Source organism: Notechis scutatus, chromosome 1 (genome assembly GCF_049901735.1).
Source record: "Notechis scutatus isolate UNSWTSFEM ecotype Mainland chromosome 1, rNotScu1.2, whole genome shotgun sequence".
NCBI lineage: Eukaryota > Metazoa > Chordata > Lepidosauria > Squamata > Elapidae > Notechis > Notechis scutatus.
Window position 1 is genome coordinate 207,527,754 of NC_142009.1, and position 20,393 is coordinate 207,548,146.

General features: G+C 36.0%; 1 protein-coding gene across 1 annotated transcript in view; it reads left to right on the forward strand.

Moving 5' to 3' along the window:
- LRP1B (LDL receptor related protein 1B) overlaps positions 1 to 20,393 on the forward strand; it is a 702,645-nt gene that overhangs the window by 546,337 nt on the left and 135,915 nt on the right. Inside the window, exons 41-43 of the mRNA XM_087955711.1 lie at positions 5,716 to 6,087; positions 18,728 to 18,917; positions 19,700 to 19,904. Of these exons, the coding sequence (XP_087811837.1) occupies positions 5,716 to 6,087; positions 18,728 to 18,917; positions 19,700 to 19,904 (767 nt within the window). The remainder of the gene's footprint in view (positions 1 to 5,715; positions 6,088 to 18,727; positions 18,918 to 19,699; positions 19,905 to 20,393) is intronic.

Genomic DNA, 20,393 nt, shown 5'->3' on the forward strand with positions numbered 1-20,393 from the left:
TCCCTCTCTGGGTTCTCCAGGCCCGCTGGCAAAACCAGGTCTTCAGTGCCTTTCGGAAGAATATTAGTGAGGGGGGCATTCTAATCTCTGGGGGAATGATGTTCCAGAGAGACGGAGCCACCACGGAGAAGGCCCTTCTTCTGGGTCCCACCAGGTGTATCTCCCTCAGGGGTGGAACCTGCAACATTCCCTGCCTCCTCACTCTAATGGGTCAGGTAGATGTCACTGGCAAGAAATGTTTCCTCAGATAACCCGGACCCAAGCCATGAAGGGCTTTAAAGGTGACAACCAGCACCTAGAATTGTACCCGGAAGCAAATCGGCAACCAATGCAGGAGAGGTGACACATGTGCATACCGGGGTCTGCATAAAGCCATGTGGGCCGCTGCATTTTGCACCAACTGGAGCTTCCAGACACTCTTCAAGGGCAGCCCCATGTAGAGCACATTGCAATAATCAAGTCGGGAAGTGACCAGGGCATGAGTGACTGTGAATAGGGGCCGCTGATCCAGGAAAGGGCATAACTGGTGCACAACCCGCAGTTGCGCAAAGGCCCTCCTGGCCATGACTGCCACGTGCTCTTCAAACAGGAGTCGTGAGTCCAGGAAAACTCCTAGATTATGCACAAGGTCTGTTTGGGGTAGTGCTATCCCATCCAAGACTAAAGGTGGTAATTCTCCCTGAACCAATGAACCCCAAACCCAGAGCCACTCGGTCTTGTAAGGGTTCAGTTTCAACCCATTGCTCCCCATCCAGCCCCTAACAGCCTCCAGGCACTGCGAGAGGGAGGACACAGCAACATTTAATTCACCAGGGGCCGAGACATACAGTTGAGTATCATCAGCATATTGGTAATACCTCAGTCCATGGTGATGGATGATCTTCTCCAGCGGCTTCATATAAATGTTGAACAGGAGTGGAGAGAGTACCGAGTCCTGTGGAACCCCATAAAGCAGTGGGCGAGGGCTGGGTCTACTATGGTGATGATATTATTTACCACAATGAATTTTGAAATAAATGAATGATTTAAGTTTTCCATAGTGGATATTGGCATTAACTTATAAATGAGTTCCATCAATTTATGAACAAAAATTTGAAACAATACATACACAAATTTAAAATGACTCAAAGCTGTAGGAGATCTATAACATCTCAAAAGACAAGAGGAGGTTTCAAAAGAATCTTGAACACAGGATTCTTCCCAACAAAATGAAATTCAAATGTAAGAAATGTACAGTTCTGCACCAAAAGGAAACAAAAATTAGATGCACAGATATAGGGAGGACAGTAGTACTTGTGAAATAGAAAGTTCTTGGTGTCCTACTGGACCATAATTTAAACATGAATCAGCAGCACACTGTAGTTGCCAAAATACACAATGTAATCTTGGGCTGCATCAACATAGATACTACACTGCTGAGATCACAGGAAGTAATAATTCTACTTATATTGCATTGGTTGGACCACAACTGGAACATTATGCCTTTTTGCCTCTACAATAGAAATAGAATATTGAGAAATTTGAAAGAGTGCAATGAAGAGTGAAAAATGATGGTACACTTGAAGGTACACTTAAATATGAATAAATGATGGTACACTTGAAGGTACACTTAAAAATAGTAGTTAAAAGAACTAAGTATGGTTAGCCTAAATAAGAGAGGACTAAGTGGAAACATCACAGTAGTCTTCCAATACTTGAATGGCTGTTATAAGGAAGATGATGTGGATTTATTTTCCATAGTGCCCAGGTGGTAGAACAAAAGCCACTGAGTGGAAGCTTTACTGTGAGAGATTCAAAAGTGGAATACGGAGATCTTTCCTGACTTTGAGGGCTATTAAGCCTTCCTTCTGGAGTTATGGGTATGCCATCATTGGAAATTTTCAAGCAAAGGTTCAGCAGCTGTTTGTCTGAGATGATCTGAGTATTCCTGGGAAGGGTGTTAGACAACAGGACCTCCAAGTTCCTTCCTATGAGGTCTCTATTGTACATGAAAATTAAAGACACTTATTGATAAGGTTAGTGTTAACTAACCCTTACCCTCATCATAACCCCAGTACATTATAACTGAGATCACTATCAAAGGGAAAAATCTTATGAATTTTTTTTTTTCAAACTATACTCACTCTGGTCAGTATTGATGTTTGGCCATTTTGCAAAAAAAGCTCCAATCTAATAAAATGTGTCTATGTGTGTATATGAGTGTTGTATGCTTGATGTACATACTCACAACACGAACTTTCTTGCAGGCATGACAGAAAAATATATTGATAAAAATATGCTGCATTGTTTTTGACAAATGCTTTCATATTTTATGCATATTTATTCAGAAATAGTCAGTGACACTTACTCTGATGTAAGTATATATAGCAGTAGTAAACAATCTTTTATCCCATTAAAGACAATTGAAATTTGTCTTGAGTGTTTCTTAGTAAGACAAGTGATGAAAAACTGTTAAGAAAGGAGTGGAATATTTCTGTAGCAGCACTTAAAATAGTCAATTATCAGGAAACAAGTCATAATAAGATGCCCATATTAAGGTATACATTTGGTTTAATTAAAGAGATGATTTGTAAAAGTTTCCAAATTCCTCTTTTCAATCATTTTTTCAGGAGGGATGAACAAAAATGTTTAAAAGATGTTTAGAAGTAGCAGTAGTGTCTTGAAAAGTTTTCCAAATGGCTAAAATGATATGTAATAGAAGGTTTGCTAAATTTCCAGATCAGAATATCCTGCAGAGAGCATAATTCTATGACATAATTTTTACTATTAGGAAAAAAATAGAAAACACCAATTTAGTGTAGCTACTATCTTTTTGAAGTTTAAAATGTTGCTATTGCCCCAAATTTGAAAATCAGTACCAATTTCTCTTCTACTTGTTAAAGTTTTAAATTAAAAATAATCACTTTGATTGTGTACAGTATAGAATCCACAAATCTTTAATAAACTAGTAAATTGCATCTGTTTACATTCTTATTGATAGGAAAACAGTGAGCATAATTTTTGAGGAGGAAGTGAAGATAAGAATTTGTACATTAGGAGACAATAAAGATAAACAAAGAACCTCCCCCCATCCCCAGTAGATAAGCAGCTCTCAAAAAGTTGTAAAAGTTGTGTTGTTATGAAGATTGTCTTTTAGAAGGTTCTGCATGGTGGTTATTGTTAGGAAGATATTTTCTATGAGATTTCCAAATTTAGCTTTGTGTCTCACAGTTTACAGTAGGGTCTCAAATTTGCAGCCGATAGGTCAGATGTGTTATGCACTGGCCACAGCCATGCCTGGTTTAGCAAAGGGGGAAAAAGTCATGACATGTCACATGACGCCGCTGTGAATTTGACACCCCTGGTTAACAGCATTATCTCTCTATCCCTGATGTTTTCCTCCTCCCATCACTAGAAAGTGGTTGAGAGATGTAAATATTGCATGACATGTCCTCTCAAGTTATTGGATTTTCCCACAAGCTGACCAACTGAGCAATCACCACAACTGCCACAGCACCCAACCTGGATGATCTCAGCTGGTGTTGTAAGATAAGATTTCTCTCACCCTTCTTCTACTGCACTTTACAAATAATGTTTTCTTCATCTTTTTCTCATAGGATATATTCTGCAGAGTTAGGATTCGGGTTATGGTTAGGGTTCTGCAGAAAGCTAAGAGGGGCTCTGAAACATACAAAAATTAGGCAAATACCACCTTCATGCCTATTAGAAACCATGAGACCATGTTGACTGTAAAAAACAGCTTAATATAGTTCCTCAAAGATAGTTCTTTGAAACTTTGTCAGATATGAAGCACCCATTTGAAGCTTCATGCAGTCGTAGTTGTCAGGGCAACTATAAATGAGAATATTCTTCATCAGTGTTCTTTTTCACTTCTGTGTCAATTCTGTACTCTATTTTGAACTCAAGTTGTTTTCCTATATTGAGACTGTTATTTATAGTTGCCAAATTTAATCAGTTTATACTTTGACAATAAAAGGATCTTATAAAATAAGGATATTATTGTATATTATTTATATTAGAGACATTTAAACCATTTTTAATAGCTGGCTTATTCTTCAGGAGGTTTTTATATTTACATATTTTCATTCAGTCATTCACTGTTTTCAGTCTAAATCAGTTCACTGCATGATGAAGGCCTCTTCAGTTGCTTTATGCCTTGTCACATTGCTACATAGCACACCTTTGAAATGAGTGACATAATTTGTCCAATGCTTCTCTAGATATTTTCTAAGTTTTTCAAAATTATACAATTCTCCCATTCTTGACTATAAGATTTTAGTGATGAAGTCATTGAAAAATCTCTGAATCAGAATCATGGCACTGTCAAACTAAATATGGCCATGAAATGGTATTATGGCTTTAGTTTTATCAGCTGTCTAATTTCCAGCAGTAAGCCATGAATTTAAGCCATGAAAAACTTTAACCTGTTACTTCATGCATAGTTGAAATGCACAAGAAATTCATTTTGGCAAAAAAAAAAAAGATCATTGGCAACAGTGTATTGGCTTAATAACTGGTGTGAAATCTGCTATTGCTTTGCTGCCTTCAAACAGTGGAATAAAAACTGCAGTTTTGAGTTTTACTAAAAAACATGTTTATAATTTCTCCCCCTTTAAAATATTTCCACCCCACCCTACAACACAAATAACAACCAATTTGTTCATTTTGTTTTCATTGAATGGTAATTGTTTCAGTGAACATGAATGCTTTTTTAAAAAGCTGAAGATTAAGCAACTTTACTGAATAGTACACAATATAACACATAGCAAATAACAGTGCCAAAATTTTCTGTTTGGTTTAATTTTAATTGTATCAATGAATTTGTGTGTCTGTTTGCGTGTGTGTGTGTTCTTTTACATTACATATAGAAAAGCAGGCTTCCTTCACAGACAAATATTTAGATCCAGCAAGTGATCTAGCTGGCAGAAAATATGGGGAGAAATTTCACTCACATTCCCTCCTTGGACTTCCCACTTTATCAACAAATAGATTATGAACAGTAGATGTGCTTGGAGGAACAGGATATTAAGAAGTTTATCTTTTTGCTTCTGCTGACAAAAAAAAAAAAAAACATTCAGAGAACAATCAGAAACTGATCTAGTTCTAAGTAAAAAGATATTCAGTACTTTAATATGCTTAAAGTTAGTTTATTACTGTCAATGCAAATTTAATAACATTTTAGATTTAAATTTAGATTTTTTTTTATCCTGTCTATATTATTTTTATTCAAAGAAGTGGCAAACATAGCTAATACTCCTTCAGTTTCCTATTTTCTTCACAACAGTTTTCTAAAACAGCGGCCCCCAACCTTTTAAGCCCCAGGAACTGGTTCTATGGAGAGGGTTTTCCTACGGACTGGAGGGGATGTGGTTTTGTGTGCTGCCTGCATCCTGTGGATGGAGCTTTGCTTGTTTGTGCAAATGTGCAGTCCAGTTGCTGGTATGCCATGATCCAGTGTTGATCTACTCTAAAGTGAGTTGGACTCAGAGAGAGTGACTGGATGAAGTCACTCAGCCGGCTTTCTTGATGTAGTCAAGAAAGCCAGCCTTCAGTCTTCTGGTTTCTAACCTAGTGCCTTAATTACCAGACTAAACTGGCTTTCTTTTTTGGCATATGAATTGAATTAAACATGACAATTAGGCGTGATTTAAATAAATACACTATGTTTATATATTTTATTTTTATACTGTACTATATATTCTTTTTTTCCTGTAGGAACCAACATTTGTGCCAAAAACAATGGTGGGTGTCAGCAACTTTGTCTCTATCGGGGAAATGCACAGAGAACCTGTGCTTGTGCACATGGTTATCTAGCAGAGGATGGTGTGACATGCTTAAGACATGATGGTTACTTGCTTTATTCAGGAAGAACAATACTAAAAACTATACATCTTTCAGATGAGACGAACTTAAATTCACCAGTGCAACCTTATGAAAATCCAGAATATTTCAAAAATGTAATAGCATTGACTTTTGACTATAGACAGAAAGGAAGAGGAATTAATCGAATCTTCTTTAGTGATGCACATTTTGGAAACATACAACTTATTAAAGATGATTGGACTGGTAGAAAAGTTATACTTGAAAGTAAGTATACTTTTTAACAATGAAGTGCATTTCTTTATATTTATTTACTTACTGAAAATTGTGTATTGTGTAGCATTTGCAACTCTGAGTGGCATATAAGTTTTTTTTATTTAAAAGGAAGAGATAGGATTATTAAATGTATTCTATTTCATTGAACTAAATATTCTGGATAAAGAGATAAACATTTGTAAACATGCTGTCAAATCATGATTTCCCTATCCTTTTCCTTAAATGAAAACTTTTAGAAATGTTTTTCTTGAATAAGGAGAATTGGAGAGGGGGGGAGAATTCTGAAAGCAAAACTTCTAGAACTGGGTAGAAATCAATGATTACAAAAATTAACTGGATCATTATATTAATGATAAATTGAAGATTTGCAATTCAGAATTTGTAACAGGCATAAGTTATTGGTATCATTAATTGTGGTTCCCTATTAGCTAAAAATGCCATATATAGACATCAGGACAAAATATGTATCGAGACATCTATCAATTTAAAAAAAAAATTATATGCTTAGTTAATTTGCTTAAGAATTTTCAGTTTTGAAAATCTGACATTAAAAATGTTGACATACTGTGTGAAACAATGTCTACCCTGTCCCTCTCTTGTATACTGTTTTAACACTTTATCTTTTTTTTATTCTCACTTTTACTTTTGTTTTCTTCCTTATTCAATACTATAGCATCTTTCTTAAATGCATCTTTTTATCTTTTCAAATACTTGGGGTAAAACTTTTTAACTAAAATATTTGAAAGCTATGTGATACTATTCCCAACATCAAGACAGAATTCTGCATGGAATACTGATATAACTAAGGCTAATACAATGGTTCCAAGGTGGGCGGTACCGCCCCCTAGGGGGGCGATGGGATGCCTTAGGGGGGCGCTAAGAGGCAAGGGGGAATTCAAGGCACTGGCCCTGCAGGGTCAACCTATTGACTGTTGCACCGCTCGAATGCAAAACTCACACGCGATGCCTTGAATGCCAAAGCTGCACATGGTGAGCCTTGCCAAGGGGGGGAGGTGGGAGGTGGTGGAAAGGGGGCGCCTTAGCTTGCAGACTGCCCTCTCTGGTGGAAGCGGCAGAGGCACGCCAGAAGGCCCAAAGCAAAACCTTCCCAAGGCACGCAATGGAAGAGGTGGGTAGTCCAGCATTAGGGCCCCCTTCCCCAGAGGAGAACAAGGGAGTGCGCAGCGCCTGCCCGGCCTCCACCTCTCCAGCCAGCTGAGCTTGCATGCAGGATGCGGGTGGGTGCAACTGCAGCTCTCCAAGGCATGTGGCTTGGTTCGGTTCAGCTCTACGTGGCCGGGCCGGACCTAGAACCTAGCCTCCCTCTGCAGCCCAGTTCTTCTGACCGAGCCCTGCATTTGCCTGCTTGCTTGTTTGCTTGCTTGCTTGCTTTCCAAGCGATCGTTCCCTCCGCCTCCCCTCCACTGGTCTGGGCTGCTTCTGCATGCCTTCCTTCTCCCGGGCGGAGCTTAAAGATGGGCAGAGCACTTCCCCGAAGTTGGGAGTCTCTGAACGTGTGCAGAGCATCTCCCCTTGCTTGACCTGATGGAAGTGGACCTTGGGTCGAAGCAAAGAGGGTGAAGTCGGCTGCATCGCTACCCCGGGGAGGTTGGCATTGTAAAATTGGATATCAAAGAAAGAACTGGGGCAGGGGGCTGGAAAAGAGGCAGAGGGGCAGCTGCATTAAGGAGCAGGAAGATCTTAGCCATGGTTTATTGACTAAGCTGGAATCAAACAGCATGCTAATCCCTAAACCGGAATGGCTGGGTTAATATATTCAGCCCGCGTTTCTCAACCTTGACAACTTGTGTGTACTTCAATTCCCACTCTGGCTTTGCTCTACTTTCCCAAAGTGCCACTGCTGTCGCATTCTGTCTGTCTGTCTGTCTGTCTGTCTGTCTATACATACATCCATACATACATCCAAAAGGTCTTTCTATCTGTCTGTCTGCCTGCCTTCCTGCCTGCCTGTCTGTCTTTCTGTCTGTCTTTCTGTCTATTTACCTACCTACCTACCTATCTACCAATATAGATCTATCTATCTATCTATCTATCTATCTATCTATCTATCTATCTATCTATCTATCTACCTACTAACCTACCTACCTACTTATCACCTACCTATCTATCTGCCTGTCTGTCTACCTACCTACTTACCTACTTATCTACTTACCTATCTACCTACCTATTACATTAGATTCAACTTTATTGTCATTGCACATGAACGCAATGAAATGTAGTTAGCATCTAACCAAAAGTGCAAAACAACTATCCAAAAAGTCAGTCTGTCTGTCTTCCTGCCTGCTTGCCTGCCTGCCTACCTACCTACCTACCTATCTATATATTCATCCAAAAGGTCTGCCTGCCTGCCTGCCTGCCTGCCTGCCTGCCTGCCTGCCTGCCTGCCTGCCTGCCTGCCTGCCTGCCTGCCTGCCTGCCTGCCTGCCTGCCTGCCTATCTATCTATCTATCTATCTATCTATCTATCTATCTATCTATCTATCTATCTATCTATCTATCTATCTATCTATCTATCTACCTACCTACCTCTGTCTCTCTCTCTCTCTCCACATCCATCCATGTTCGAAGTGCCAGACCCGCAGGTACATCGGGAAAGTAGAGCAAAGCCAGTCTGGGAGGGAGGGAGGGAGGGAGAGAGAGAAAGAGAGAGAGAGAGATCTGATGCATCTGATTGAAATGAGGTCTAGTTTAGACTGAGTACCTTTTCCACATTGAAACATCTTTGGCTTCTATTAAAGGTTTTGTGGATGAAACATGTCAAGACTATCAGGAAACTCACATTTTGTTGAGGCTTTAACAGGATCCATTGGACCAGATATCCACCCTAAAAATTACTTTTCCCCAATGTATTACAGTGCCAATTCTGAAGAACGCAAAACCAAAATGTACTGGTAAATTACAAGGAGAACACACACACACACACACTCCCTTCTAACCCTGCTGGAGCAGGTGATTGGACTAGAGTAGATATGTCATTATCTTTCTCCTCCCTCTCTCCTTCTTTATTTCTTTTTCTTTCTGTCCCTTCCTTCCACCTCCCCCTCTTTCTTTGTCCCTTTTTCTTTCTTTTCTTCCTTCTCTCTTTATCTTTCTCTCTTTTCTCTCTCTCTCTCTTTCCCTCTCTCAGGCTCACCCCATTGACTTGGTGCACTGCTCTGCTCGGACTTGCTTGGGCAGGTCCCTCTGGTGCAGCGGGCTCAATGGGGTGGATCTGCGGGGCCGGCACCTCGAACGCGGCAGTGGTGGCATGTTTGAACAGTAGAGCAAAGCCAGAGGTTGGTAATTTTTGCTGCAAAGAATGACAAAAGCTTCTGGGCTGTGCACAAGAAGGGACACACATGTCAATGCAATTCAGCAACATAAAATAAAGAAATACAAATAAAACAAATCAACAAGAATCAGAAAAGCGTCTCTGATTAGAGTTGATTCACTACTAGAATCTAATCAAAGATGCTTTGCCAATTCTAGTCTAATAATCTGCTCCAGCAGGGTTAGAAGGGAGTGTGTGCATGGCTGTCAAAACTCCAAAAACAGGTCAAGTAGCTCTGGGAAGGCCAGTCATAAATTAGAAGACTTGCTAAACAACCGGCCATTAAGTGAGGACCACTTGTATTTGGTTTGCCAGTCACCTGGCCACGCCCAACCAAATCACACCTACCCGGTCATGTGACCAGCAAGCCATGCCCAGCCAGCAAGCCATGCCAGCCAGTCACGTGACCAGCAAGCCACACCACCCAGTCACATGACCAGCAAGCCATGCCCACCCAGTCACGTGACCAGCAAGCCACACCCTCAAATTAGGCCACGCCCACAGAAATTTGAATCCCACCCCTGGGTGGGGGGCTCCGAGGATGAGTTTGTAGCACCAAGGGGGCAGTGGACTGAAACAGTTTGGGAACCACTAGGCTAATACCTTAGTCTGCACTTATCTTCCTTATCTTACTAGAAAGCGTCTTGGTTGACCAAAGCCATAATAAGGAATGGAGGTCAATATCTGGTAGTCCTTTGAGTAGCATGCATAACATGCATAACTGCAGGGAACAAAGAGGGCAATGATAAAATCATGTAACAATCATGCAAATTCCATTATTCCATATTTCATCAAACATTAGAATACAAATACCCGATCACAGCATTTACATGGTTACATTACAGTGCACATATTATCATGTTGGCAAAATTGCAGTTTGCTTTGAATGCTACTGGTGATGACTTCAGCATATCAAAGTTGTCAATTTGAAAGGTAGTTGGAATGAACAGCAAAGGAAATAATGAATGAAACTAAAGAAAGCAAGAAAAATAATATAATTTGTGTCACAGAAACTAATAGAAAGAGAAAGGATGTCACTTTTTTCTGAAAATGATCTGAACGTATGGCATATAAACGATGAATACATGCAGGGAAATGAAATTAACTATGAATAAAATAAAAATAATGTTAGAAAGTATAAAATGGTATTGCCTAAATATTAGGTGTACAGGAAATATGAATCTATAGATTGATTGGGGGGGGGGGGGCGCTCTACAATATTTTCAATAAGTACAATCCAAAAAATATTTTGTTAGGTGATATGTATGAGTGGATAACTGAAATGAAGTGAAAAAGTGCTGGAAAAAAAAGATTGGATTATTTAGATACGAAAAACTAAATAAGAATCATGACTGTCCAGTGAGTACTTGCTTAGAAAAAGGACTCTTACTACATTAACAAATACATGATTAATAAATATTTATTAAATCTATTCCAAAGTACAAAAAGTGAATGAATACAAAACTAAAACATTATTGATTTTACTGTCTATGATGAAATATTGAGATAATTAGTAAAAAAAAAGGTTGATGAGAAGTGGTCAAAAGGAAGTGGAACTCACAATTGCTTGTTTAAGAGTCAAAGATCCAGTCTGGAATTCTCAGAGTCAAGACACTCCTGTAAAATAGCTCAGTCATAAAGGAGGTTAATATTGCTCCATTCAATCCTTACATTCCCCAATGTTCCCCTTTGATTTTTGCTCACCTTACTTTGTAATACCTTCCTCATACTATTCCCTCTCAGTTTTCTCCTCATCCCATTTTCAAGCTGCTACCCAGTATTATTGAATGCTGCTTTGCTTCTCTTCAACTGAATCATCCTTGTTTTTTGCTACTATGTTTCAATAGATCTATTGTGGTTATATAAGAGATTGTAAAGGCATTCGTGTATACAGATATCCAGAAAGTAAAGGAAAAGGGTGGGAATTAGTATGGATGAAACAGATCCTAAAAGGAGCAAGTAGGCACAAATTCACCTGCTAAGACAGATGCCAGCCTATGAGAATTGTCTTCCCTATGTAGATGTGAAGGGCAAGAAGTAGGGAAACAGTCAGTCAAAGCCTGCAATGACCATTATCCAGATTGAATTCAGATCTTCCCTGTTGCCAGACATTTACAGTCCAGACTGCAATGTTTAAAGTCAACTTCAGGAAGAGCAAGCAGCAGCATGGTAAAGAAGCAACTTATGACATAGGAGTGGCTTCACTGAAAATGCTCGCTAATTAAGCAATTAGTATCAATGGTATATAGAATATTATCAGTCTACCTTTCTATTTCATTTGGACATTTATCCCAATGAAAAAAAATCATACAATCCACATCCACCAAACATGTTTATCTATAGCATATATCTAATCACATGTGTGTTGTAAGGGAACCTAAAGATACATAAGCCGCCTTTTGCTAAACAGTTTTTTCACTTCAGTAAACAGATTTATATCTCACAAGCATCATACTGCTTAACGTGTTTTAGTTCACTGGACACAGATTTATTACTTAGATATAATCCATTATCTAGCATGTTTCTAGTTACTGGAAATAGATTTACTACTTATATACAAACCATTATCAAACATTGTTCCAATTCATTGAAAATTGATTTCAAAAACAATCTGTTATCTGACAAATTTTCAGTTCACTGAACAGATTTGTAACTCATAAACAACCCATTATCTAAGAAATTTCCTTTCAGCTCAGTGAAAGTAGACTTACAATATATAAACAACCTCTCTAATGTTTTCATTCACTGAAAAAAGATGTAGAAATTACAAGGATATTAATAATTGATAAAAATGTTGCCATACACACACACACACACACACACACACACACACTATATATATATATATATATATATATATATATATATATATATATATATATACACACACACACACACACACACACACACACACACACATACACATATACATACACACATATATATCCTAAGTGGCACAGTGGTTAGCATGCAGTACTGCAATCTATTTCTGCTGCAGCCAGTTGCCTGCAATTTGTCAGTTCGAATCTCACAGGCTCAAGGTTGACTTGGCGTTCCATCTTTCCAAGATGGGTAAAATAAAGACCCAAATTGTTGGGGTCAATATGCTGACTCTGTAAACCACTAGAGAGGGCTGTAAAGCACTATAAAGCGGTATATAAGTGTAAGTGCTATTGCTATATCTATAAAAACAGTTATCACATTTATAATTAAATATGCTGTATGCTCTATTCTCTTGTACAGTTAAAAGCAACAGTATATTGTTAGTGTGAGATCACTTATGAATGAACAACAAGGTTTTTATATTTATATATTTTACCATTAAATATTAGTAGCCATATAATCTTAATATTGATCCATAATATTTCTAGAACATAACAGTTTATAGTGAAATAATACCATTCATTTTATTCATGGATTATATATTTGGGACATGTCTTTGACTTGTTTTAGTCATTTTTATGATCAGAAATTACTGACAACATGTTGTATTTCTATACTTCAGTAATTTTTTGAAATGGCTAGATAACACAAAATGTTAAAAATGTCAAAAAGTATGCTACTGCTTATAGAGAATTTTAAAAAACAGACTATTTTGCAAATATAGTTGTTCTGAATCCTACATTTAGAATAAAGTATGTAGATTATGCCTAGATAATTTTGTAAGAGCACACCACTCTATAAAATTATTTTATTCATGATTACAGTGGTATGATTTTCAATTGTTTTTACTTATCCCTGATTAAAAATATTATACTAGATAAGCAGGCAATAGATCATTTATTGATGGTTTATTGTCTGCTTATCAGGTATAAGATTTTTAATCAGGGATAAGTAAAATCAATTCATTAATGTGGCAATCATATTACCTGTGAATAAAATACATATGGAAATTCTTAATTTTAAAATAATATTATTTCATTTTATTTTTTCTATTCTTTTCCTTTATTAATTTATGTATTTATGTTCTTTCCTGGATCAAAGTATCTTATATGTGATATTTATTGTCATAGTGATTGGCATTATTGCTATCATTGTTGCTTATATCATTGTAGTTTTTATACTGATGAATAAAACTATATGAAGCCTAATTATATTTAATGTTTATATCAAATTAACTCTCCAAATTGAATCATTTTGAATCAGATCAATCCAGTATTCAGAAGGCCTTTGTGTAATTATTAGTGTTAAAGTCATGTTGTCATGGTAGCATCACATGACGTAATGAGACTTTTCCCCTCTTTGCTAAATTGGGCATGGGCGTGGACAATGTATGACACATCTGGCCCATGGGCCAGGAGTTTATTTTTCCAAATAAAAATGAGATTGAATTAATCAGCTTTGGCTATTTTGAGTTAAAGCACTGAAACAATTTTTGAGTCACTGAATCAGATCAGATTAATTATTTGATGTCAGTTAGATCTAGGTGATATGGACACATCTACTACTGAATGGTGTACTAAAATAACAACAAGAAAAAGTTTGTAATTAAGCAATTTAGCAAGCATGAAAAAATATAGAAACATAATGTTATCTACAGATCCCTGTAGATCTTTAAAAGAGTATTTCACCCAAATGAAGGACCCATTTTGAATCAGCAATATGGCCAGAAGTTCCTCTTTGCAAAATAAACAGCTGGTCAAGTCAGTTTGCCCCATATGGATGTCTTGAGGAGCCATTTCATTGTACCAAAGCAGAGTAACTCTCATCCTAACTCAGACAGGACATCCATAGAATTGAGGCAAAATTAATTTGAAAGACAGTCTTAGAATTCTTGTTATTCAGAACTTTGAGGATCAGATGTATTTCTCTTGATAGAGAATGTTATAATAAAGCTATCATCTGAATTTCTTTTCGCTAATCACCTCACTGGAAGCCCTTAGCTCCTGTGGCTATTGAAGGCTTTACACATTAATGCCAACATAAGCAGTTAATGAAGCTTTCAAGGATCACTGTTATTCTTTAGCAATTCCACTTAATTCTCTGGCTGCAGCATTTGTGTGCTAACTCTGTTTTCCAAGCCATCTTCATGATTATTCATGAAGTAAATCTAGAATTTTAAAGAAATTTGATCCAAAGGGGAAAAAAACAATATTTTCAAGGAGGAAAAGCGGAGAATAACTGGTATTTTATTTTATTTTTTCATTTTTCTACATACAGAAAATTATTCCATATTACCTTTATTTGTTAACCTTTTTTGGTGGTTCAAGTACGCTACTTGTATGTAAAAAAAAGCTACATGGAAAAATCAATATATAGCAATAATAGCACTTCTATGCTTCTCCGTAGTTCTTTATAGCATTCTCTGGGCAGTTTACAATATCAACATATTGCCCTCAACAATGTGAGTCCTCATTTACTGACCTTGGAAGGATGGAAGGCTTAGTTAACCCTAAGCCTGTCAGCATCGAATTCCTGGCTGTAGGCAGAGTTTGCCTACATTACTGTATTCTAATCACTGTGCCACCAGGACTATATAATTAATACAGAGTGGGATTCAACATAACTCTCCATTTATTGAAGACTGTTTATAATCATGTTTTTTTAGTTTTTTAGTTACCCTGTTATGGATTTTTAATTATGGATATTTTAATAGCTTAATCAAACTCCTGTTCAAAAATCTTTTCACTTCCGCAAAATGAATGTGAGATGAGAACAGTGAAAACCAAGGAAGAGTTATTTACCTATTTGTTGTATATTTATTGAATTTATGTGCTTTTTGGGGGGTTCCTATTAAGCAATTAGGCCAATTAATAGCATTAAAAAACTCTGCAAAAATCCACAAAAAGTAAACATAAAATGCAAAATTCCAAAGCATATTCTAGATTTCATAATTAACATTATGAGGTTATAAAATCTGTACCATAGGGAACTTTGAGCTGTTTTGAACATGTACCAGTAAAATAAGAAACATCTTTCTACCCTTGGCCTTGATTTTTGGCAGCATGTTAGTGAAGCTGAATTGGCCAAGTAAAAGGAAGATATTTCATTCAAGCTTTTTTTTCTTTAAATAATATAGGGTCATAAATGAAACAACAACTAACAGGTTAATCAAGAAGGTTTTTCAAAAGGGAGAGGAAAAAAGTGAAGGGAAAAAAGACAGAGTGAGGTGAGTCAGCGATAAACCTAATAAATTTAATTGTGGGTGGACTAAGGAGAAAAGGAGTTGGAATATGACAGATGATGGATTAATAGTTTTAAAAAGAAAAGAAGGCGAATTGATTCTATAACATAAGCTGAATAACATCTTGGTTAAGAGCTTCATGAAATAGAAGACAAAAATTAAGATGATTAATTAAGACCTTATATCCAGAGATATAGGCAAAAGCAACTACTGGAACTCTTCAACTAACAACCAATTACTTAACAACTGTCTGAAGTTATAATGGACTTCAAAAAAGCTACTTATGAATTATTCTACACCTTGTGATCATTTAATCACATTTCAGAATTTGGCAACTAGCTCACATTCATGACTAGTTGCAGCATCCTGCAGTCATGTAATCACAATTTGAAACATTTGTTTCTATTTTCTAACAGAAAGTGATAAAAACACCCATTGAATAGTGACTATGACTGAAATTCTGGGCTCCATTGTGGTCATAACTCGAGGAATACCTGCATTCAATTTATGAAAGATTAGCTACTTGGTAGCTAATATAATTCAGTTTTATTCAGTCAAAACACCTATTTTCATTTTTTTCTGAGAATGCATGGTCAGAAGTCTAAGAAATTAGTCAAACTTTAGCTTTCTAGGATAATATGTGGTAAAATAAATATTTGGAAAAAATATTTGATTTTATACATTCAATATTATAATATCTTTGAGATCACTGTAATTTTAAAAACTACATACAAATATTCACTTACAAAAATGTTTTAATGTTTTCAATAAGGATCTAATCAGATAAGCTGCCTGCCAATCAGCAAATTGTTCAAAGCTTATTTTTATACATTTTTATTTTTGGTATGTTGCTTCCTTAGGAACTCTGTGAAAAAGAAAAAAAAATTGGGGCCTCGTTGTGCCATTTATAATATAGCAATAGCAAAAGCACTTAGACTTATAATACCGCTTTATAGTGCTTAACATCCCTCTCTAAGTGGTTTACAGAGTCCGCATATTACCCCCAACAGTCTGGGTCCTCATTTTACCCACCTCAGAAGGATGGAAGGCTGAGTCCACCTTGAGCCTGGTGAGATTTGATCTGTCAAATTGGCTGCAGCAGAAGTAGCTTGCAGTACTGCACTCTAATCACTGCACTACCGAGGCTCATACAAGTGAGCTATTAAAAGTTATCTTAATATCAATTATAGTTTTCAAAACATTTACATCCCAGTTACCAATAATTGCCACCTGTTAGCCGCTACACCAGAGGTGGTATTCAGCAGGTTCTGACCAGTTCTGGAGAATTGGTAGCAGAAATTTTGAATAGTTTGGAGAACTGGCAAATACTGGAGATTTTACAGTATCCTTCCCCTGCCACGCCCACCAAGTCACGCCCACAGAACCAGTAGTAAAAAAAATTGAATCCCACCACTGCACTACACATATATTTTATAAATAGTTAGAAAACAACCTCGTTTCCAGAGTCCTGCCAAATAAAATATTTGACAGATTGTTTCTAAAATTATAAATTTGATAAATACAATGAGCCCAGTAAACAGAACATCAAGTATGTGTTCAACGAAGATGCAACATCTTCAAAAATAGATGATATGCCATTCAGTACACTGTATGCTTCATATTCTATTAAATATTCTTTTAGTCCATTAAATCCAATATATTTACACATTCAGTATTAGAAAATATTCTACATATTATTATTCAATGTTTGTTTGATAATGCCATATCTTTCCCAACACAATTGGGAAGATAAAACAAAATTACCCCGTAAAAAGATTTATACTGGAGCCAGGAGCACTTGGCAAAAATTTATATTATGAATTGTGCATTGTAATATCGTGAAATCAGGTCCAATTTTTAGTAATTCTATAAGATGTCATGATCGAAGTGCAAAAGTGAAGCTTGTACTATTGTAAAGTCATTTCCCCTACTATCTGCAAAAATTGATGACTGGAACTGAAGCAATGACTCACATATATAGATTTTCTGATCTTAAGCTTTAGCCGGTCTCTAAATAAGGTCAATAAACAAGGAATACATTTAAGCCATCATGACTCAGTTGAAAAATCTGTGAATGTTCCAATAGTAATGAATTTTACTTAATCATTTAATGAAAAAATAAAACAAAGATGATATCTCAAATGGGAACTTAAAGGGTGAGAAAAAAATTAAGATTTTAGAGTCCAGAATTCTTGATGAAAAATTTAAAAAGAAAAAATACTAAAAATAAACTGTCAGAGTCTGTTGCTTTAACTTGAGTTTTTCAGTTATTTTATATTACTGTATTCAGCATATGAAAAAAAAAATCTATGTGATTTCTCCAGCTATTGATTTTTGTCTGACTGTTTTGTTCTCCAGGGAAGTCAAGTCCATAGTATTTATAGGGTGTGTCTTATTAGTGCAATGCAATCCATCTTTGTTAAGTTCAATATAGGTAATACATGACATTTGGCAATGTATGATGTGATCACTCTACAACCATTTCTGAAAATCAGAAGCTGTTGCTTTTTGTTGGGCAGACAGTTAATTAGTTACATGTTATATTGCTGATTAAATTTAGGTGGAAAAATGGTTAACCTACAACATTGATTTCTTAGAGACTGTAAAACCTGATGGCATATCTCATTTGCTTCTTTTTGTCTTATGCACCAAGGAATAAAATATTGCCATTCTGAGACCTAAATTTATAATTAATCTTCCATATATTAATTGGTATAAATCATAGATCTTTTAAGATATAGCACATTTATTCTAATTGTATGCAGTGAAAGTGATATACAGCGGTATCTTGGTACTTCTTGTTAATTGGTTCCAGGAGGTGCAATGAGTACCAAATACGATGAGTACCAACAAATTTTCCCCACAAAGAATAATATAGTGAGTCACAAGGCAGCTGACATCGATGAGTTCTAGTTTGTGCATTGAGTACCAAACAAACGATGAGTACCAGGATAAAATTTCCGTGTCAAAATTTATTGAGTACCAAATTTGATGAGTTTCAAAGCAGTTGAGTGCCAAGGTACCACTGTAATCAGATGATGCTATCCTACAATTTATAGGATAAAATATTTTTATATTGTATAAAACTGCATCTAAATATTAAAAAGTTATAGTTTTATTGTGTCATTCATACATTTTTCTTAATTAAAATATGTATTTAATGATCTGCTATGACAGATGTTGGATCTGTGGAGGGTCTAGCATATCATAGGGCTTGGGATACTTTGTACTGGACCAGCTCTACTACATCTTCTATTACAAGGCACACAGTTGATCAGAAACGAAGAGGTGCTTTCAACAGAGAAGCAGTAATAACGATGTCTGAGGATGATCACCCACATGTATTAGCCCTTGATGAATGCCAAAAGTAGGTACCATGTTCCTACATTTTTTACTGATTATATACCTTCCGAACAGAATTTGTTCCTTTCTTCTTTCTTGAGACACTGTTTGAAGAGTGTGAGACAAAAAGGTATATTTTTCTTCTTGGGATTATAGTCAAAATGTTTTCTTTCATTCTGTTGATCATTAGAATAGGGTTTTTCTATTGGTTTCATTAGTATTTGTTTCATATTCAATCATCTTGGTCAGGGAATGAGTTGTCCGTTAATGTATGATGCTTAAGCATAATCTGACTTCATTTTTTGTCTGATTTTTATTTATTCATTCATCTCATTCTATAACCATACTAGGTAGAAATTAAATTCTTACTGAAATGTTACGTACTTTGTGATCAATCCACTAGAGTTTTTTATTCCCAAAAGTTTTCCAAAGAGTGATGGCAACTGCAGACCTTACATTTTACTATCGTGCTTGAATATTGGGCAGTATTTTTTTTCTACACAAACACACAAAAGTAGCTGTTAAGACATTACTAGCATTTTAATGTAAGATAATAATTTTTCTTTAAATTTACCAAATTTCCATGCTCTCAAATTTTCCCTTACATTTGCCAATTGATGGTCTATAGAATATTTGAATATACATAATATGTCCTTCCGAGGTGCCTTTATTTTTTACTAGTATTACTTCAAGAAACACTAGTTTGCATCTTATTGATGTATTGTTAGCTGTGATATATACATACATTATGTAAATTATTTATAGGTGAAATGTATTTTTAATGTTGAAATTATGCTTTGCTTTTAGTTTAATGTTTTGGACTAATTGGAATGAGCAGCACCCAAGCATCATGAGAGCTACATTGAATGGCAAAAATGCACAAGTTGTAATCAGCAATGACATCTTAACACCAAATGGACTTGCAATTGATCACAGGGCTGAGAAACTGTATTTTTCTGATGGTAGTTTGGGAAAAATAGAAAGGTGTGAATATGATGGATCACACAGAAATGTAAGATCATAAAACTAACTTTTAGTAATGTATTGATATTTCTATAAATAAATAACTGTAATATTTTTTTTGCATATTATAAAATTATTGTTATTATTATTATGGTTAATCTTTGGTGAGATTCACAGCTTTTGGGGCTGGTTAGTAGCTCAACTACTAACCAAGGACCTAGGAACTGTTAAGACAGCATTATTATTATTATTATTATTATTATTATTATTATTATTATTATTATTATTAGTAGTAGTAGTAGTAGTAGTATTATTGTTGTTGTTGTTGTTATTGACTGAGTGTAATTAATAAAAGAGATAATAATAATATCTAGATGGATAATAGAATGGAAAAATATTGGATGACTGAAAAGGTACTTAACTTTTTTCCAATAAGGCCAGTTAGAGAAATGGTACAAAGTATATAGGAACATTTCAAATGTGAACACACTATAATTCTCTATTTTAAGTTTGTGGGGAGGCATTTGAGGTTCTCATT